Source organism: Bubalus bubalis, chromosome 15 (assembly GCF_019923935.1).
Source record: "Bubalus bubalis isolate 160015118507 breed Murrah chromosome 15, NDDB_SH_1, whole genome shotgun sequence".
NCBI lineage: Eukaryota > Metazoa > Chordata > Mammalia > Artiodactyla > Bovidae > Bubalus > Bubalus bubalis.
Genome location: NC_059171.1, coordinates 14,361,456 through 14,383,723, shown reverse-complemented (window position 1 = coordinate 14,383,723; position 22,268 = coordinate 14,361,456). Strand labels below are relative to the sequence as shown.

Sequence of the window (22,268 nt, the reverse complement as noted above, 5' to 3'; positions counted from 1 at the left end):
AATCTTTCCAGAATGCTCCTTGGGGAGAGGCCAGTGGGAGATCCCTGACTACACTGCTGAAATCCCTCTGACGATGGTCTGTCTCTTAAATCAACGCGATCAAGCAGATCCGCCTCTTTTTTGAAAGGCTTCTCTCCTGGTGCACAACTCTTCCTCTCACTCACAATGAAAGCCAAGAGGAGGAACATCCCCATCAGGATAGCTGAGACAGTGGGGTCTCGCTCTGTCCTTCTATCTCAGAGGAGGCAGAACCACACAGCGCCTCTTCTTATGAAGCCAAGTTTCTTGGGCAGAACCTATGAGCACTTTGCTTGTTTCTTTTCTCTCTCTTTTTTTTTTTTTGGCTTGTTTCTTAATAAGTAACAGGAGACATGCAAGTGAGTAGGTTGGAGACCATTTAGGGCTCCAGATATTTAATCAATATTCAGAGGATAAGGATAAATTCTGATTAGAAATCCCTTTACTCGGCTTTGGGGGCCTTGAGCAATAAGCAGGAAAACGAGAGAGAAAAGTACCTTTGGAGCCTTTCCCGTGAGGCCAGGAGATGTCCGGACCGTAGGTGCCATCTTCACACTCGGAGTAGGTCTAGGCAGAGAGGCGGGCTTAGCGGTGGCAGGGAGTGCTCCCAGGGGGAGGGCGCCAGCAAACAAGGAAGGGTGCTCCACCCAGGCCTCTCCCGGGCTAGGGACCCCCACCAGCAAGGGCAGGACCGCCTGGTGCTCAGGCTCTCAGCTCTAAGAGCAAGGCTACTCCCAAGTGATGCAGAACAGATCTTCTACAAAGTACCTTTAGCTCCTTAGACTAAAAGGATAAATAGAGGATGAAAGCTGCTATTTTCACTTTAAAAAAATCCCAGTTGACGAGACTGCTATAGCGTTTTAAGCCCCCTCACATCTATCCTCTACCTTAATCCTCCTCTACTAGGAAAGGAGAGCTTCCCAGGTAGCAGGCTCAGTGGTAAAGAATCCGCCTGCTAATGCGGGAAGTACTGGAGACTCCGGTTCAATCCCTGGCTCAGGAAGATCCCCTGGAGGACTAAAATGGCAACCCCCTCCATCAGTCTTGCCTGGGAAATCCCACAGACAGAGGAGCCTGGCGATCTACAGTCCATGGGGTCTCAGAGAGTAGGACACGACCGAGTGGCTGAGCACGCCCGCACACATGCACACACAACGAAGTAAGCAGGGCGAGAGTTTCAGCAAGGGAGCCCCAGGCTGGGACGCAGGGGGAGGCCTGCACAGGGTCAAAGACCCAGCTTTGCAAAAACTGGTCCAGGGCTTGCCCCACAATTAAAAACAAACAAAAAGAATTCGCAAATAATTTTAAAAGTTTTAGCCCTCTTAAGAAATGAGGATAAAAGTACGGGAGCTATTGAACAGGGCAGTCCCAAGCAAGAATGGCAATTATAGGAAGTGAATTCTGAACTGGCTGTGTTTGGGGTGGCGGGGGGCGGGGCAGAGGGCGCTGACACCCTGCCCACGCGCTGCCGGCCACGGCCCATCCTCCGAGACTGTGCTCCCCGCTACAGTGCCAAGCAGGGTGTGATCAGACACAAAAAGCCATCTCTGCATTCCCTTCTATACCTTTTCTCGGTGACCGTAGTGCTCTGCATACCAAACCATGCCGTACAGGCACAGGAAGGTGGTGAAAGCCTGGAAGAGAAAAACAAGCACAAAACAGTTTTAGAGTGAGGGTGCAACCAAAAATTCCGTTTTCCCTAACTTTAGGATTTCGATGAGAATTCACACATGGCGTCTCCAGGAGTTTCTGCCGCCTGCCCCAGGACGCCGGTTACAGGACAGCTGGGTGCGGCAGCGACGACCCCAGGAGGCAGCGAGGAAGACCACGAGGGCTTTTTGAGAGAGGAGCTGGGAGACCTCGGTTACCAGTGTCTCCGTGGTTGGCTGGGCTTCCCTGATAGCTCAGCTAGTAAAGTGAAGAATCGGCCTGCAATGTGGGAAACCTGGGTTCGATCCCTGGGTTGGGAAGATCCCTTAGAAAAGGGAACGGCTACCCACTCCAGTATTCTGGCCTGGAGAATTCCATGGACTGTATAGTCCATGGCGTCACAAAGAACCGGACACGACTGAGCGACTTTCACTTCACTTTCTGTGGTTATCACTGAGACTCTGCCGTCAGAATGACGATCTCTTCCAGGTGTGGGATCAGGTAGGTGCATTTTCTGAGCAGCTCTGTGGCTTCTGGCTAAGAGCACATATCGGCCTCTATCTTATACCTCTTTTGGGGGTCTGATTCTCACAGTCCATCCTCTGCACCCTGCCCCCCATCACTAAAGTCAATTAGGAGGACTCAGCCGGTTAGCTTCTGAGGGAAACAAGATTTTTTTTTGTTTGTTTAATATTTATTTTTTTGGTTCCACTGGGCCTTCCTTACTGCAGGCAGACTTTCTCTAGTTGTGCCAAGCAGGGGCCCTTCTCCATTGCGGTGTGCAGGCTTCTCACTATGGTGGCTTCTCTTGCTGTATAGCATGAACTCTAGGGCATGTGGGCTCGGAGTTGGGGTGCAGGGACTGACCACCCCACTGCAGGTGGGATCTTCCCCTGACCAGGATCAAAACAGTGTCCCCTGCATTGCCAGGTGGATTCTTAACCACTGGAACACCAGGGAAGCCCAGGAAGAGGGTTTCTGAATGAAAAAGCAGTTTTCCTTCCATGTAGGATCACAGTGGTGCCGGGGGGCCCAGCAGGACACCACTGCCCTGGGCGCGACACTGTTTAGTCTCAGTGGCCCCACTACGATCCCAGTTCTGGTTGCTTCCATTTTTCTGTTAGGTGGATCGGAAAATAAAGACAAGGTCAAGTTGTCTTGTGAGACTGTATGAAAAGACAAAGGCATGGTCCATGGTTACCCAGAGGCTGGGATCACCTCCACTCCCCCCTGGTGTGCCCCACCAGCCCCCCTACACCCTAAATTATGCTCTAATTTAAGGGAAAAAAATAGCACCTAAAAATCTAGAGTTTAAAAATGTGTCAAAAAACTGAAAGTTGGGGGAAGGTCCTGGCTGCCTGGACTACACCATGTGACAGGACAGGAAAGGCCCCCCAGCCGGGCCTCAGCTTCCCCTCGTGACCGTGAGGGAGTCGCCAAAACCAAGCAAACAACTGCCCGTTATGCTGTTACGTGGTGTCGTTCAGTTGCTCAGTCGTGTCTGACTCTTGTGACCCCACAGACTGCAGCATGCCAGGCTTCCCTGTCCTTCACCATCTCCTGGAGCTTACTCAAACTCATGTCCATTGAGTCGGTGATGCCATCCAACCATCTCATCCTCTGTCATCCCCTTCTCCTCCTGCCTTCAAGCATTTCCAGCATCAGGGTCTTTTCCAACGAGTCAGCTCTTCGCATCAGGTGACCAAAGTATTGGAGCTTCAGCTTCAGCAGCAGTCCTTCCAATGAACATTCAGGACTGATCTCCTTTAGGATGGACTGGTTGGATCTCTTGCTGTCCAGGGGACTCTCAAGAGTCTTCTCCAGCACCGCAGTTTGAAAGCATCAATTCCTCATTGCTTCTGCTGTTCTGTTTCTTCAGAAGTCCTTACTTTGGGAACCCACTGACAGAACATGGTCCTTAAGGTGTAACCTCCATCTCTTCCACTGCATTTCCTACAGGGACCTGTCCCCTTGACTCAGCCATGGGAATAGTTGTGAAATTATGCTGTAATCTTCTCTTCTTGAATAATTTCAGTTCTTTCTAAGAGTCATAACTTTAAATCTAGAGGTGTTAATCTCAATCCTCATCTCACAGCAGAGGAATAGAGCTCAGAGAGGCAAATGACCTTCTTAAAGAGGCACAGCTAGAGGGTGGCAAGACTGAAACCAGAACACAGGTTTCTTTACATACCTGGATCAAATTTCAGGGGTGTCTATCAAAATAAATGCTAATTTCAGGTCTACATGTTTTTAGAGTGCTATCCATTATTTATCTGTCCATTCATCCATTCCCGGGGGAAGAAAGGCATCATGGGAGGAGCCAGTGTGCCCAGCCCGCAGTCCGGAGGGCGAAGCCCGGGCTGAAGGGGACTAGGGGCTGTGCCTTCTCGTCACGGGCGGCCTATAGCATAGCCCGGGTCCAGTTCCTCCGGGTCAGCGACATTCATGGAGTGTCTGCTGGGTGCATGGAGTCACCTTACGGGTCAAAAAAGAAAGGAATCTGAGTGCTCCCCCGGTCTTTCCATGCCAGTGAAGTGGGAATAGCGGAATGGCGGGGAGAGAACATGAACTATAAGAAGACCCACTAGTTCTTTTTTTTAAAAATTAAATCCTTATTGAAACTGGTATATATTCAGGTGTTTTTTTTAATTTAAGAAAGCTTGTATCTCCCCATCAAAAAATTAAGCCATGAATGAATATACTAAAATTATAAAATGAAACACGACTTGTAATCTTTAACACAGTCCAGTACTTGTTCAAATTTCTAATACATGGCATCATATATTAAATGTACCGTTTTCACGGCATGGCAAGAGTGGGAAGACTAGGGGATCTGTACGTATGTCAGCTCCTTGAGGGAGAGAGCAGGACAGCCTAGGTTGCACAAGGAGGGGAGGGAGGCGGGGTTCCACCTCCAGGGACCAGTCGGTGACTGTGCTGCGGGGGTCGTCATTGCGCATCTCGCCCACCAGAGGGCAGACGTTTGGGGATTTCTTCTCCCAGCTTTCTCTCCTGCCCTGGGAGGGCAGACTGGCAGCTTGGGGCTGCTCCAGGAGCAGACAGCTGGGCAGACCTTGCTTTGCAGTGGGGGCGGGGGCCGGGGGGGGGGGGGGCGCAGGCACACACTGGCAGGTGCTGCGTGGCAGATGCTTATCATCACAACTGCCATGCAAAGGACCTGCTGTGGTGGCCAAATTTACCACTTCACCTGGGTACAAGAGGCCCTTTTCACACTTGTCCCAGGAGACAAAAGCTTGTAATTTATGGGTTTGCAATCACACCTCTGGAAATCTAGGCAAGTACCCACTTAAAATGTCAAGGCCTGGCATTTAAATAGCAATTGTGCAGATTTTGTTTAAAGAAAGAGAAGAAAAAAAGAAAAAACGTGAGGGCTGAGAGCCAAAGCAGCACACAGGCCCAGGTGTGGCTTCCATATTATGGTTACCAGCATTCAAATCCACCCAGACTCATTAGACAACTGGTGCTGCGGCAGCTTATCAACCAGCATACGGGGCCTTTACTTCTATATTAATCACAATTTCTGTGTATACTCTCTTCCCAATCAAGGCGAATAATTGGGGGCTTTGTTTCTCTTAGCGTGGAGACATGGCGTAAATTCATTCTCTTACTGAAAAATGTTTGCCTCCCTTCTAAGACTGAGACCAGTCTTGATCTTTAATAAAAAAACGTGATTATAAAATGTGCCGGGCACGCACATCTTTTAATATTTATTAAACCCACACTTTATTTCCACTCTTTTTCTCTAACTGATACATGTGCAAGGCCATGGGGGCCCCTAATCATCCCAGCCAAAGGCTTCTCTTCAGGCCAGCTCCCCTTCCATGGCACTAGTCACTGACAACACTAACTGGGGGATTCTGCTTATCCGCAAAGTCCTCTTCCCTGTGACTGTTTCTCGTCCCCGGCCCAGCCTCTAAAATGTGGCTGCTCCCTGGTCCCCATCCTCAGCCAGCCTCTCCCCTCACTATGGCCCCTGACTCTTACCAAGCTGATGGCTCCTACCATTTACCCCAAGCATGGACACCTCCTGACTCCTGTGTCTCCACCGCTGACCGAGTCTTTCCAGAGCTCCTGGACAGACCAGAACTTCCAATGACACAAGACACCCTCACCTGTAAAATCTAATGGTCCCTCACACCTTAACACACCTCTTTTCAACGAGCTTCTCGGATACCCCTCAACCAGTCACTAGTACCAGAAGCCACCAGTGGCCCAAACAGGAAAGCTGGAGCCGCCCTCCCCAGCTCTGACGAGGGGACGCCTGCTGGGCCGGGTTCCTGCCGCCCTTTGTCTGCACCTTCAACGCCACTGCCTGGGACAGGCCCTCCCTGAGCTCCCAGAGACACCCTCAGGCTCAGCCCTCCTCCGGCCTGTCCCTTCCACGCTCTCCCAGCCTCCAGCTGCTCCGTGAGGCAGTCTTTCCACTGAAAAAAAAAAAAAACCCTGAATTTCCACCGACACACAGAGCTGGTCCCAGGCAAACACGTCCGACCACCTCCTCCTCCGCCTTGCTCTCGCCCTCGCTCCCCAAACAGGCTGCCATCTTCCTGTGACTCCGGCGCAGGGCGCTTCCAGTCTTCACGCCTGCCTGTCTCATCATACGTGTCTGGGTCTCCTGGTCTCCGTCTCTGGACCTCACCCCCCTCAGTCTCCCGCATTTGATGAGTGTTTCCCGTGCATCAGACGCTGTGCTAGCCTCCCTGGCAAAAAGGACGATGGAGACTTATTCTCTGTGAGCAGCAGGAAGTGCCAGGTTGAGGAGACCGACATAAACAACCACAGAAAATGTCACGCTGGGGCCAGAGCTTGAGGAGGTATGAACAGAATGGGACTGGGCTGCGCAGGAGGGAGTCCTCTCGTCTGCCTTGCAGGCCCGAGTACATTGCACGTGGGGTGCCGATGGAAGGTTGGTCTTGGCATTAAGGTTCACCAGGTGGAGGAAAAAGCAGGGCAAAGCACTCAGCGTGGGCAAAGGAAACCTCTCGGGTGCAGGCAGGACAGGTCTGGAAGGACGATGCGCTGAGGTGTTCAGTAACCGGGAACAGTCTGGTGGAGCCTGAGGACAGGGGACTGCAAGGCTGGGTGTGAGAACCACCCAGGCAGTGACGGCCCCTAACACGCAGGCACGACTTCATATTTCCGCTGCTGGGTGTGCGCTGGGGACCCGTCTTCCTTCCCGCTGTTTCTTCCCCCCAGAGGGAGCTTCCCGGGGTAACCCTGCGGCTTTCCCTCACTCCTTCCCCAGGGGGCGGTCTGTCTTAACTGACTGGGGAACAGGGATGAGCAAGCGGGCCACTTCCTTTCTCAGCGAGGGGAGGCCGGCTTTTCTGAGGCTGGAAAGGAAAGTGTGTCTGCTCCTGGGGCTTGTGATTGGAAGGCTCTCGTTGGCATCGGACGCGGACACTGCGAATGTGGGCTCCCGGTCATACAGTGGCTGCTTCTGACCTCCATAGCCTTCCTTCTTCCTGCCTGTCTCCTAACTGCTCTGAACCTGGTGGTGGAGGGGAAATACTGTTCTCTTGGGCCCTCTCAAGCCCCAGCAATTGAGACTGATTCTAAGTGGGGGGGAAGGGATTCAGACCTGAATTCTGGAAGACTGCTTTGGCAACAGAGTGGAGAACAGATCTGAAGGGCAGGATGGAGAAGATGGGAGAGGACGAGGTGGAGCTGGGTCACATGGCGGGGAGCCTGATGGCTGACTCGAGGGGTGACATTGGGAGGCGGCGGTCGCCTCACCTGGGGGCTTAGGCTGGGTGCCCGCGGGATGGGAGGACCATGCACTGTGATCCCAGGTGACCCCGAGCACACGTGATTGCCTGAGCTGCACCCCAGCTTGTCGGCTGCTCTCTCCGGAGCTCCTTGGGCTCTGTGAGATAATGTCTGAGCATCAGTAGTCGGCAGAGGTAATGCCCACGTGCCCTTGGAGGGCCTCCGAGGGGAACCCCCGTGGAGACGGGAGCAGAAATCTCTAGCCAGACTCTCTGGGTTTGAGCCCTGGCTTTGCCATGGACAACCTGTGTGACCTTAGCTAAGTTAGGGGGACCTCTCTGTGCCTTTATCTGGGAAAGAGGGGATAACAAAGTACTTCCCCTCAAAGTGTAAAGATCAAATACGCAACGTGTGAAAAGTGCTTCGAGCAGCGCCTGGCGCACGGTAAGTATGAATAAATCTCATCTTTGCCAGTTACCTACCTGTGCGGCTCCACATCAGGGCAGCTCTGATGAGCACTCAGCCACATGACGGACTTACAAGGGACCACGCTAAGGGATGGAAAGATTGAGAAACTGGTCGTGTCCTTGATAAAGTTACCATCGCATAGACACCAAGGTGCATCAAAATTCACCGACCTAAGGAGGCGGATGCTAAGCATCTAATCAGTAAAACAGAGTGAAAGTCTCTAAAACTTAGAGACTGGAGGGGTCCAGCCAGCTGGGTGACCAGAGACAGCTCCTTGGACACGGCCGGCCATGAGGAGACTCTTCTGGCTACTGATGCCCCCGGAGGAGGCCTGCAATAGACTGTGATGAAAAGCACCTTCTGCCCACGTCTCAGGAGTCCTGCCGGCCTTAACCTGCCTGTGGTCCCGCTGGTGCTAGGTGAGGGCTGCACCCATCCCAGCCTGCCATGAGTACCCGCTACAATTCACAGAGCCGGGGTGCCCATGCCAGAGAGAAACGTGAGGAGCAAAGGGTAACATTTCCTGGCCCATCTGACACGCTTCCCCTCCAACCAATCCTTACATCTTGTCTCACTGTGATGGAAAAAATACATCTGAGCATGGATTCTGGAGTTTGAGGACAAAAGAGATCCTTCTCCCCTTTCACTATTCAAGATAAAACAGCACAGGCTCAAGGTGCCCTGGCACGGTTAGGATTCTAATGAGTAATCCTAAAAATAGACACCATGAAAGACAATTAAAACACTTTAAAAATACAAAGTTCAGTCCTGCCAAAAGGAAAACACAAACAAACAAAAAAAGACTTGAATCTGATTAAGCCTCTAGATCCAGCTACCAATTTATAGACAATACAGAAGACAAAGAAATCTGGTAAATGACAGTAAGGATGGCATCAGTAAAACCAAACGAGGGGAAAACCTACAGGACAAAAGAGTTTGTTTCTTCAACAAATAAACTGCAAAGGAGAGAGTGCTAGAGATGGAGGGAAACATGTAGATTAAAAGAGGCATGCAAACCAACTGCAATGAGTAGATGCTGATTCAAATAAACTGTTAGAAAATACAAACTTGAAGGAAACATGAGAAATGTGAACACTGATCAGCTACTTAACAGTATGAAGGGATATATTCTTTTTCCCGTGTGATAATGTCATGGTGGTTGCACTAAACAGAAAAGCCTTCCTGTCTTTTTTTAAAAAGACATCCTGAAATAGGAAAAGTGGGCCTGCTTCTGAGTAAGCTGGGGTAGGGATGGTGCGTGTGGAACAGAAGGACACGAGACCAGCCACTGGTGGGTAACTGCTGAATCTGGGTGATGTGTTATGTGAAGGGGGAGCGACCTTATGTACTTCTACATGTTTGAAGTTTATGTGGTAATAATAAAAATTTTTTAAAAGCCCGAGTTAATTTTCTAGACTAAGTAAGTAAAAGTGAAGAATCTTAAATGTAAAATAAGACTTTTCTCCAAAGTAACAAAACAAATTAAGAAGGGCAATCACAGAATTTTAAATTTTAAAAATTTTTAGGTAAGATCCTGTTTCATTTGAGAGATGAGGGAAAAGTCCCAGGACAATGAAGCTGGAGGCCCCCAGGACTCTTCCCTTCAGAGAGGAAAACACACCAACACAAGCATGGCCTATATATAACATTGGCCAGGGGAGAAGAAATTGCGTGGCCTGATTGCCTCCAAACCCCCTCCGCTTACATGGCCTGTAAACCAGAGTCTGTCGTTTTGTACATGAATGCTTGGTAATATACACATTACAGGGCTCGGGAACTGTCCCTTCAAGGCAGACTTGACATTCTCAGCAAACGTAGGCGAATGCTCAGGAGTGAAACAAATGGGAGTATAATTATGCACCTGCTGGGGGCATGTGATCAGACCTACAAAGGGGACCAATTTGGGGTGCCACGTGGTCCTATGTATTTGTTCTTGAACTTCATCCCATGGCCAATCTTGGGCTATTACAAGTAGTATGTCTTGCCTTCTATAAATGTCTAAGAAACCTTGGTGCACAAGACGGTCTTGTTTTTTTTCTAGAAGAGACCATGGGGAGTTTAACACTTCAAGGTAGAAAAGTAATGACTTACCACGCAAAGAAGCCAAAGCACAACATAGAGTATTTGGGTCTTAGAGAAGAGATCTTGTCCAAATTTTATGCAGACAATAGCTTCCAGGAAACCAATGACCCTGTGACACAGAACAAGAGGTTAAATAACAAACTCATTAGAATATAACGCATTGCCAGAAACATGCATAATTCCATCAGAAAGTTCAGCAGATCAAAAGATTTCTGCTCCAAACACTGGAAGCAAGTCCCCTACAAAATGACAGTGCTCTAGTCTACTGTGCTTTCTTTAGAGACGACACATACTACATGTATTATATATATATATATATATATATAGATTTAATTAAAACGGCTATTTTACTGTTATTCCTCTCTTGTTTTTCTTCAGATTATTTTTTTAGAGCAATTTTTCAGGCTCAAACTTGAGGGAAAGGTACAGATTTCCGACCTTTCTCTGCCCTCACACATGCACAGCCTTCCCCACTAGGAATATACCCCACCGGAGCAGCGCATCTGTCACAAAAGATGAACATAGTCACCCGAAGCCCATAGGTTACCTCAGGGTTCACTCTGAGGGTGGTGTACATTCTAGGGGTTTGGATAGATGTTCAAAGTGTAACGTATCCACCACTGGGCTTCCCAGGCGGTGCTAGTGGTAAAGAACCTGCTTGCCAAGGCAGGAGATGTAAGAGATGCAAGTTCAGTCCCTGGGTTGGGAAGATCCCCTGGAGAAGGGCATGGCAACCCACTCCAGTATTTTTGCCTGGAGAATCCCATGGACTACAGTTGCAAAGAGCTGGGCACAACGGAAGTGACTTAGTGTACATGCATCTACCATTAGAGGGTCAGACGGAATAGTTTCACTGCCCTAAAAGCCCTCTGTGCTCTGCCTATTCATCCCTTTATTCCTCCCCAGGAATAAGTTATTTTTCATATCTTCCTTCCTCACAGACCACAATCTCAGTGTGTATATTTTCATAGCTACAGACCACTTGATGTCATCTCGGCCAGAGCCATCACGACAGGTGGACAGACACCCCCTTGGCTGAGACCCTGGCAGGGACAGGAAACCCACCACCTCTGTGGGCAGCTGCTTCTGCTCTTTCAGTCTCTTTAGCTTTGGGGAAGTTGTTCCTTATCTCCAGCGGGTACCTGCCTCCTCCTGCCCCAGTCCTAACTCTGCCCTCCACAGTCATACAGGGAGCGTGAGCCTCCAGGTGAGGCTTTCAGTAACTTGAAAGCAGCGATCACATTCCTTCACAGCCATCTAGGAATTTCCAGATTTAATATGTCCAGTTCTGCTGACAATAAAAACCCTTTATCCTCTACATCAGTAAGGAATTTTGCTAAATTAAAAAATGTTTTAAAAAAAACTTTCATGTTTTACTCTTGAATTAAAACATCAAAGAAAAAAGCCAATCTTGTATTATGGAACTTCATTTATGAATATTAAAATCAGATCTTTATTACGGTTCAGAAATTGAAGGTAAGAACTGAGGAGGTGGGGTAACACAGCTCACCCCTTCATCCCAATGACTGCCCAGAAATGGCGACCTCTGACAAGGCCACGCTGGGTATTCCTTGCTCAGGAGGGAAGCGAGACAAGCAGGGGCTGGTGCTGTTGCAGGCATAATCTCTGAAAAGGCAGGAAGGGGCCCGAAGACCCCAGGCCCCCTCCCCACTGCAGACACAGAGGTCACTGCCACGGTCAAATGGATGGACAGCTCTAAACAGCTGAACACCTGGAGTCAGAACCACCAAAGCAGAAAGTCTCCAGTATGGATCTCTAGAGAGTCTGGGGTGGTCTTGTCCCCCGGGGCAAACCAAACAAGGTTTAGAAGTGGTTGCCTGAATCTTTAAAGACCACCCTCACACACACACCCCGGCCCAATAAAGCACAGCCCTTGTGAGAAGGCCTCATTTCAGCCCAGCATCGTGGGAGGCCAGAGGGAGCAGGGCTGAGGATGGCAGTCGCCCTGAGGTTGGGACCACCAGCCGACACTAGAGGGCAGCAAAGCAGCTTCGGGAAGGGCTCCTGTGGGCGGACACAGAAAGCAACGCAGCCTGGGCTGGGCCCGCCTGAGGGACTGCAACCTGAAGGAAGTCTGCCCACCTGCCCTGAGCGGACAGAAGAGCAGGCTTTACTGTGACAGGTGTCTAATTAGTCAACTGACCGAGGCACCCTTGGAGAGCTCGGTGACCAGCTGATTAGAGCTGTGTTTCTCAGACTTCTGTGACCTGAGTCGCATGGCAGGAAACACAATTTTCATCTTGTCCCCTCTCCCACACACACAACCTGCCCCAAAACACACAAAACTGTCCCCTTGCTCTGACATTTTCCTACCCTATTTCACTGTCAGAAAAATGCTGGTCATGACTCACTCAGTTGACTTCATAACGACCTGAAATTTGCTCTAAAGACCATTGCTTTTCAATCAGGAACTTCAGGATGACTTGTTCCCACATGCTGAGGAATCTTAGCTGACCTGTTGTCCATGGAGGTGCCCTTGAGTAGAGACTGGGTGGGGGAGGGGTCAGGATGGAGGAGAAGGGGCAGCGTGAGGTCACGAGGTGACACGGGTCTTGAAGGCCACCCCAGAGCTCGGCTTTCAGTCTGAGGGACCTGAGAATCCTGGGGGTGCTGCAGCAGAGGGCTGAACTGGATTGATTTTGTGGAGACTCATTTTGGCGCCTGGAAGAGAACTGCTGTGAGGAGACCGTGGAGCAGGGTGAGGACCTGGAGGAGATATGGGATGTGGGGAGCAGCAGGAACGGGGATGCGTCACGCCAGCCATCCACGGACCCCTTACCCAGCAATGCTGGCCCTTAGAGGGAGTCCTGAAACGTAACACCCTCCTGGGAGGTCAACATCACTTCCTTATGGGACTCAAATTGCTGTTGGCCTGGGGCTTGAGGCCAAAGGCCTGGGTACTGTGGGAGCCTCTATGAAGCCTGGCAGCTGAGGCAACACCAACCACCTCACCCTGGGCAGCCCCTCCATGGTACTGCCCTCAACTTAGAGCCAATTTCAATCTCAGATCTTGACCAGGCTGAGCAAGGTGGCCAATCTGTGGCTGGATGGAACCCAGGACTCTCCCTCCCCTTCATGCTTGTTGCCGTCCTTATCGTGAAAGAGCATGTTCAGTTCAGTTCAGTCCCTCAGTCGTGTCTGACTCTTTGTGACTCCATGACTGCAGCACGCCAGGCTTCCCTGTCCATCACCAACTACCGGAGCTCGCTCAAACTCATGTCCATACAGTCAGTCAAGTCATCCAATCATCTCATTCTCTGTTGTCCCCTTTTCCTACCTTCAGTCTTTCTCAGAATCAGGGTCTTTTCCAATGAGTCACTTCTTTACATCAGGAGGCCAAAATATTGGGGTTTCAGCTTCAGCATCAGTCCTTCCTGTGAATATTCAGGACTGATTTCCTTTAGGATGGATTGGTTGGATCTCCTTGCAGTCCAAGGAACTCTCAAGAGTCTTCTCCAACACCACAGTTCAAAAGCATCAATTGTTTGGTGCTCAGCTTTCTTTATAGTCCAATTCTCACATTCATACATGATTACTGGAAAAACCATAGCTTTGACTAGACAGACCTTTGTTGGCAAAGTAATGTCTCTGCTTTTTAACATGCTGTCTAGGTTGATCAGCTTTTCTTCCAAGGAGCAAATGTCTTTTATTTCATGCAGTCACTATCTGTAGTGATTTTGGAGCCCCCCAAAATAAAGTCTCGCAGTTTCCATTGTTTCCCCATCTATTTGTCACCTCTTCTTAATATCTTCTGCTTCTGTTAGGTCCATACTGTTTCTCTCCTTTATTGTGCCCATCTTTGCATGAAATGTTCCCTTGGTATCTCTAATTTTCTTGAAGAGATCTCTAGTCTTTCCCATTCTTTTGTTTTCTTCTATTTCTTTGCACTGATCACTGAGGAAGGCTTTCTTATCTCTCCTTGGTAGTCTTTGGAACTCTGAATTCAAATGGGTGTAGCTTTCCTTTTCTCCTTTGCCTTTAGCCTCTCTTCTTTTCTCAGCTATTTGTAAGGCCTCCTCAGACAACCATTTTGCCTTTCTTTTTCTCTGGGATGGTCTTGATCACTGCCTCCTACAGCATCACAAACCTCCGTCCATAGTTCTTCAGGCACTCTGTATATCAGATCCAATCCCTTGAATCCATTTGTCATTTCCACTGTATAATCATAAGGGATTTGATTTAGGTCATACCTGAATGGTCTAGTGGTTTTTTCCTACTTTCTTCAATTTAAGTCTGTATTTGGCAATAAGGACTTCCTGATCTGAGCCACAATCAGCTCCCAGTCTTGTTTTTGCTGACTGTATAGAGCTTCTCCATCTTTGGCTACAAAGAATATAATCAGTCTGATTTTAGTACTGACCATCTGGTGATGTCCACGTGTAGTGTCTTCTCTTGAGCTGTTGGAAGAGGGTGTTTGCTATGACTAGTGGGTTCTCATGGGCAGGAGGCAAATCAACTTTGGGCTGCCTGAGGTGCTTCTGCCTGGAGTGAGGCTGGCCTCTCATAAATAAAAACGACCTTAATGCAGAACCCGGCATCAGGAAATCCTCCGCGGATGGAACAAGAATGTATCAGTCTTATTGAAACTGGGGCACAAAAGCTCTCGGCCTGGTGTATGTGAGCTGGGTAGACAAGTCAACCTCGAGCAGAGACCGCTCTGTCTGTAGCACCTGGTTGCACCTGGATTCTCAAGATGCCACAGCCTGTGTGCGTCCTATAGATGCAGCCCTGCAGCTGCACAACACGCTCTGCCGCGAGGGCTTGGGGCGAGGGTCAGTCACTCTCCGGCGGCCAGGAGCTGACTCTCCACCAGTGGAAACAAGCCGTGTATACAAGGGACGCAACTATGATACAATCCCACAGGGAGCCAGGAGCCACTGCAGAACTTCAGGAGGCGGTTCGGTTCCTGTTCGGATGAGTTCCGGTTCTGGTTAAGATGAGTTCCGGTTCGGGTTAGGATGAGCAAACACACCTTTGGGGAGGAAGTGAACGCTGAGCTGGGCCTTAAGGAGGTAGAGAACTCTTTCAGTTGTGCTCCATGGAACATCTGGACTTCCTAAGAAGCCCCGGGGCAGGATGGAGAGGGGGAGAAGGGGGCAGAGGGTCCTGGGTGGCACGCCCAGAACGATCCTGCTCAGTTGTTTTGCTGTATATCAGGGTTTGGAGCAAGATATCATTGGAGAAAAGGGATGCAGTTGCTGAAAAAAAATTTGTGACTATTGCAGAGGACTGGGGCTTGGCAGTAGGTGTTTCTGAGCAAAGGAGCAGGGAGCAGCAGGAAAAAGGGTCTGGAGGAGGATGGGATGGAGAAGAAGACACTAGAAAAAGGAAATGCGAACGTGGCAAGGATGCTGCCCTTGCAATGTAAGTGCTGAGGGTGGGAAACAGAGACGCATGTGGACCAGAGGGAAGGCAGTATGAGAGGCTGTGAGCAAAGGTCGGCAGGAAGATGATGGTGGCCTGGGAGTACTGTGGAAGGTGGAGGAGGCAGGTAAGGCCTCCTCCAGTTGTCCATTCCCTCCAAACACTCCCTCCTCCTGTAAGGACACTGAGCTGCATCCTGTATCTACCCTTAAGGAGCCTGGAAGAACAGCAGCATAATTACAAGAAGTTGCAGAGGGGAGAGGGGTGGCGGGGAAGCCAGCAAAGGAATCAGACACAGCAGAAACGGAGGAAGAAAACCTGCAGGACAGCTGCTGCAGGAGGAAGAAAACAGTCTGGAGATGTGGCAGACGCTGCGGAGAAGACGGGAGAGACGAGGGTGGAGAAGGACATGCCAACGTAGAGCTGCCCTTGGACAACGTGATGTGCAGAGGAGTAGAGGCAGAAGCTTACTGTCTTGGGTCACCAGCAGGGCTGGGACAACTCGGGAGAGGAAGCCAGTGTGGTGAAAGGCAGTTCGGACAGCAACCGGGCTCCAGGCCTCGACCCTGGGGACCATCAGCTCTGACCCAACCCCTGGAGACCCAACCCAAGAACTTGCCAGAGGAGGAAAAGTGGCTGCTCACTTCTGTTACAGCCACAGCTTGGATCCCTTCCAGGCCAAAGGATCCAACATCTTTTCTTCATCATCCAGCCCAATGCTCTCCTTTGGAGGCACAGAAACTCAATTATAATGGGGAGGGGAGGGGGAGAAAGGTGAAGATGAAGATGGTTTCACGTGCACATCTGGGCAATCTGTCCACCTTGATCTGGCCCTGACACCCATGAAGATGTAGTAACCGGAAGAGGTTCCCCCACTCCGACTTCTCCCCATGGGTTCCCATTCTCTGGATGGATGGAGTCCTGTCTCAGTTGGGCCCAGGATATTTAGGGACAAAAGGCTGTAAGTTCAGCTCCATGGCACAACTGCAGAGCCCACATTGAAAGTCTGTATTTCATTACATATAGCAGCAATTAATGCCAGCTTTTTGAGGGTGTAACATTTACAAAGGAGAAAAGTGCCCAGTACATGGGCTTCACCTCTGTTCCCTTGCATCTCCATACTGTGATAGAGCCAAAGTCATCCCAAAAGAAAACTATAAAGCATCAACTAGCTGTTAAAGAAGGGGTTTCTCTGGTGGCTCAGTGGTAAAGAACCCACCTGCCAATGCAGGAGACACAGGTTCAGTTCCTGGATCAGGAAGATCCCCTGGAGAAGGAAATGGTGACCCATTCCAGTATTCTTTCCTGGAGAATCCCATGGACAGAGGAGCCTGGTGGGCTATACAGTCCATGGGGTCACTAAAGAGTCAGATATGACTTAGTGATAAAAACAAAGCTGTTAAAGGAAGTCAGACATTTCAGTGTTTGGTGTTTTGACAGAAGATGAAAGAAACCAAAAAAATGAAGGTGACCAGAGGAAGGAAGGAAAAGAAGATGGGAGGTGGTGGCCTCTGAGAGGCAAACAACAGAGAAAAGACTGGAGGACAGGCCTCCTGCAGCACCATCACGGGCCCACCATGCCGACCAGACAGAGGCTGCTCCTGCCCGTTCACACACCAGGTGGGTCCGCCCTGCATGATTTATGAACAGGGACTTGCTGTTTTTCAGCACAGTCCACTAATCTCAAGGTCCACTGACCTTGACATCACCATTCTGGGAGTCCTTGATTCTCAACAGAGCATCCTAAATCAGCCAAATGACCTCGCATTTATTTCAGATCATTTGCATTTGACCTTCTTTCACCATTTTCCAGTAAGGGGCAGCTTTTCTGCGTTTGCTTCCACCCTTTTGCCTAGTTCCTCTAGGCTATTTCTCCCACCACAGGGATTAAACTTTCAAGATACCAGATTAGGGAGAACTACCTGTCTCTCTGATCCACCATCTCCTTTTTCCTCAACAGGTGACTAGACAGAGTTCTCCAGTCGCAGCAGAGTAAGACTGTGGCAAGGACTTATAAATGTGAAAAGAAAAATGCACATGGAAAGAAGATGCATGGGACAGAGGAAAAGCTCAAAGGCAAAAAAGATCCCCAGTCCTTGGACAAGACAGTAAGAAGGCAACCTGCCTTCCCGTGACAAAAGTATGTAAGAAGTCTGGTAAATGTAGATTCTCTTTCCCACAAGAGCAGTCAACAATGGAAACTGAATCCATCCTATTACCCTTTAAGCTACTTTGGGTAGGAAAATCAGCTTACACCATAAAGCCTGCCAGAAACAGTGACAAAGGCCTTTTGTCTGTTGGGAAGAAGGCGGTGGGAAACTTGAGCAACCCTTCCAGAATCTGGGTGAGAGCTGGATACACACACACACACACACACACACGTTCGAAAGGAATGACAATGTAATGTAATCTGCGAGTATCTCTAAACAGTTGATGTCTTTGGATGATCTTTAGTTTATTCTTTTCTACATTATCAATATGCATTACATGGAAAAAAAGATTCCGTTTAAAAATCTGTTGTGGTTTTCATTGGATTTTCTTTATGCTCAGTTTAAAATCTAGATTAGGTCCTGAATTTAAGCTCCTTGAGTGACTGAACTTCACACACAGACGTGCTGGACGTCTCTGGAACTTCTGTTGCTAGACAGCTTGGTGAGATGTGGATGGTGTTATACCGAGGAAGCGATTACCTGAGATACTGAACAGCATTTCATGTTTAATACTGGGGGTGAAACTGGATAATCTATGCTTTCCTTTAAATCATTTAAGTAATTAAAAATTCAGATACAGCATTTTTATCTATAATAAGATGATAAATTGTGACCATGTGGCTACGTGTTAGTTTTCTTTGGGACAATAAAACCAGACCCTTTCTGGTGTGAAAGTAACATGAAGCATGGTCAAGCCCATCACAAGACGTTGTCCCAAACTTACCATCGATTTCAGACGGAATTCAAACAATTCATTTCCTAATTTATTTCAGGAAACAAGGCCTCCAATTCTATGTGGAAAATATCTTTTGATTTCCTACTGTCTTTTAAAAAAAATAATTTCTACCTCCTCTTTCTGTAACTTGCCAGTTAACTAGTCTAAATTTAAATCAGAAAATGAATGTTAAAAGCGCAAGACACACAAAAATTGCACTGAAAGGCAGTTAATGCAGGGTCAAGAAAGAACTCAAGAAATCTACAGACATAAGTGGTTTCAAATGATAACAGATTACTCACCCAAACACCCAGCACTGTGTTCCCACGCGTTTGCACTGCGTGTCGGTGAGGTAAGCGTAGTACTGTCTGAAAGAACAAAGGTAGAATTCACTGAGAGCCTCTGGAAAACCAGCAAGCCAATACAGAACTAAATCACTCTGACAGTGTGACTATAAAAATTGTCTGCCTTGTTCCACATACTCAAGCTGCCTGGTCTAGTTCTATTCAAAAGAATAGGAAGCCAGTGCCTGCTGAAACCTTCCTGTAAGAGGCTAAGAATTTCGACTGGGATGGAGGGAGGTGGTTTAAAGAGCCAGATTATTGGCAGAGGCAGTCTTGATTCAGAGGCAGACTCCCACACTCCTGAGCCAAAGTCACCCCAGGTGGGCGCTTCAGTCTCTCTCCATAGAGGCAGTTCCAGAAGCTCACCTACACTGTCTCTGTCTCCTCTGGCTCTCTCCAGGACAAAGGCTGCTGACTGTAACCAGGCAGGAAAGCTATACATTTTGGCTCTCAGAAATATTTCAAGGTGACTGGCTACACGCCCAGTGCTCATAGCCACACGTGGGAGAGGCAGTCTATAGGTCAACACAGGCTGGGAGTCTTAGAGCTGCCCCTGAAACTCGACCCATCCCTGGAGAGGTGACATCTGAACCAGTGGGTTAAGGGCTGGGGTTAAAGACTCCCCTTTGAGGGTTTGAGGAAAGCTATGAAAAAGGCACATAAAACATGCACACAAAATTCTGCATTAAACTTCAGAGGGTTCACGAATGCCTAAAGCTCATCCATGAACTATCGGCTCTGTAGCCCAAAGTGAAGAATTCTAGCTGTAAAGAATTCAGGTTTTCCTCTAACTTCACATTTTCATTACCTAATTTCCTTTTACCAGTTCAGCTACTTTACTAATTGCATCCATGCCCTTATACTGCACATTATATTAGACTAAAAGAATATTCACTCAAATGTCTTCTCAAAGCAGAGTCATATGAAAGTCTAACCAAAAAAGAGGAAAAGAGAGACCTGGTAAGTATATATGATTTATACTGAAGCCTGAGTTTTCGCTTCTTTCTGGGCCTGCCATTGACTCATCAGAACCTAAAATCCATTAGCATTTCCATCTTTCCAAGAGGCTTGTCAACCATCTCCTTAGCCTCAAGTGATGTAGGAACAAAGGAAGTGGTTAATTTTTAAACAAAAAAAGAATCGTTTGAAAACCCATACAGTTTGGCAAAAATTTTAAGGAGGTCTCAAAAAGTCCAAACACTGGATTTTTAGTTTCTGGTTGAGTCTCTAGTTTTTGCTGTGAAATATTTAACAATAAGGAAATTTCATGATAAATCACATGTGATTTGCTCTTCTGTTTTCTAAGAGATTTCTTTTCCCACTTATTTGTTGATTGCTCCTAATTTTATGAAGGAACTGCTGCTAATCTTTCCTGAAATAACAGTAAGCCTCAAATTACATCAAATTTTAAATATGATAAGGAGGTGCCAACCCACAAAAAGGAAAATTGCATACATGAGATAACTATTTCAGCAGATCACCAGTCCATAAAGTGCCAAAGGGCTGCAGTGTACCAACTGTTACCTTCCTGTATATATTAATATATATTTGTAATAATGAATGAGAACAATAAGAAGTGCTAGCTGGGGGTGAGGGCTATGTCTGACCAAGGAAAACACCCACTTCTCCTTGGCAAACAGGACACTCTACTTGCATAGGTCGCTCACACATTAAAAATAATTAAATTATCCCACAGTTTCCAAAGAAGTTTACTTTGAACCAGCAGTGTAGAGACTTTGGGTGTTTCTACTGAAACAATGAAGAACAACTGTTCTACTGATCAATGCCGAGACTCCATACTAGTTATAAAACCCTAATCGCTCTTTCCAAACAGGAACAACAGAACAAAGGAAAGCGTTTCACTCTGAAGTTCACTGGGATGGGTCAGTGTGGGGGACTCCAGTCTCTGAACAGCACCTCATCTCTAGGGTCCTACATGAATCGTGACTCCAGGGCAAGGACAGCTTCCCTGGAGGGTGAACACCCAAGCTTGTCCCTGCTGTCCTGGAGGACCACAGGAAGGACATTTGAGAAAGGAAATTAACTGGCTCTAAAGGAACTAATAAAGTTTCATTCTAAAAATAACAACATTTATGACTTCAATCCACCGTAAAAATGTTTGTATTTTTTGATAATCTCGTGAAGAAAACCTCAGTATGTCTCTCCCTCATTTTGTTTTAAATAGGATGCTATAGGGGAAACAAGGGCTTCCCAGGTGGCTCAGTGGTAAAGAATCTGCCTGCCAATGTAGGAGATACAGGTTGGATCCCTGGGTCAGGAAGATCCCCTGGAGAAGGAAATGGCAACCCACTCCCGTACTCTTGCCCAGAGAATCCCCATGGACGGAGGAGCCTGGCAGGCGATAGTCCATGGAGTCATAAAGACACAGCTTAGTGACTGAGCACAGGGGAAAGAATAGCTGTGAAGATCATAAAGCATAAAGGTGTTTGAATGTAATGGGGTGGTGTCGGTCTTCATGTTACTGAGGTTGGAGAAGCAAAAAGTTTTCTTCATGTTCTGGATATATAAGTCTTTTTGTTCCCTTGGAAGTATAATTGTCTAGAATGACATTCTCACGGAAAATCTGCTAGTTTATATGACCTCCTTTATGCTACACAGGAGAAATGATGGGCAAAATGACCTGAAAAGCAGGTCAACATGTTCAAATGACCGTCAGGCTAACACAGAATTACCTTACTGTGGGAGCCGTGATGCCACCAATAAAGAGAATTCGACACCAGCTTAATGGATGACTGGCTTGGAACACAAAGATATGTTTCAGGAAGAAGGTATTCAACTCGGTCAGCTGCAAAAGAAGGAGGCGTGAGTCAACCTGGTGCTTTGAGCTAAGTCATGGGCCTCTAGTCCTTCAATGGACACTCTATAGCTAAAACTAATTGGTATGTTCAAAGCATTTCCAGAAAATATATTGGGTCTCTTAAGAGTTTGGTGTTTAAGCCCAGGTACAGCCAGGACAACATGGGCACCAACCAAGCAGGGGTCCAGAGGAGGTGCTGGGTGCTGAGAGGGGCACAGGGGGCATCGGCCATTCAGCGTGTTTCCAGGTTCACGTGACTGTGGCCTGGCTCACAGGCGTGAGCTGCTGGGACAGTCGGGAGGGAGATGCTTCAAGAGCAAAAGCAGGAAAACAGATCTCTGCTGAGCAACACCTTCGTAGCTGGACAGAAATCAGGCCAGGTCGAAAAGACATCTGACACCAGGGAAGCAGGCTCTTTAATAGCCAAAAGAAGCTTGAGATGCTGTGCGTGACTGAGAGATGACTACGGGCTCATTCAGCTCGTGCCGGGGACCAAGCAGATCTTTGACGAAAGGCTGAAAGCTCTTAAAAGTGGGTGTGGGGGCTGGTCCAGGCTTCACCCAGCAGTGAGACGGCTCCCTCGGGGGCAGCAGCCAGTGCCACTATCACGCGACCCGTCCTGGCGGCACAAAACGTGTCTACCAGGAAATGTGCGCTCCGGGCCAAGAGGCCCCTCCTGTCCCCTCCAGATGAAGTGAGCAGCAGAGATTAGGAAAGGTCACCGCTTTAAGAGCACATGAGTACTTCCCTGGTGGTACAGTGGATAAGAATCTGCCTGCCAATGCTGGAGACATGGGTTCAATCCCTAGTCTGGGAAGATCTGGCATGCCGTGGGGCAATGGAGCCTG

General features: G+C 48.4%; 1 protein-coding gene across 1 annotated transcript in view; it reads right to left on the bottom strand.

Moving 5' to 3' along the window:
* PTDSS1 (phosphatidylserine synthase 1) overlaps positions 1-22,268 on the bottom strand; it is a 68,745-nt gene that overhangs the window by 2,550 nt on the left and 43,927 nt on the right. Inside the window, exons 8-12 of the mRNA XM_006061120.4 lie at positions 21,296-21,408; positions 18,561-18,626; positions 9,958-10,057; positions 1,584-1,652; positions 516-585 (exon numbers count right to left, since the gene is read on the bottom strand). Of these exons, the coding sequence (XP_006061182.1) occupies positions 516-585; positions 1,584-1,652; positions 9,958-10,057; positions 18,561-18,626; positions 21,296-21,408 (418 nt within the window). The remainder of the gene's footprint in view (positions 1-515; positions 586-1,583; positions 1,653-9,957; positions 10,058-18,560; positions 18,627-21,295; positions 21,409-22,268) is intronic.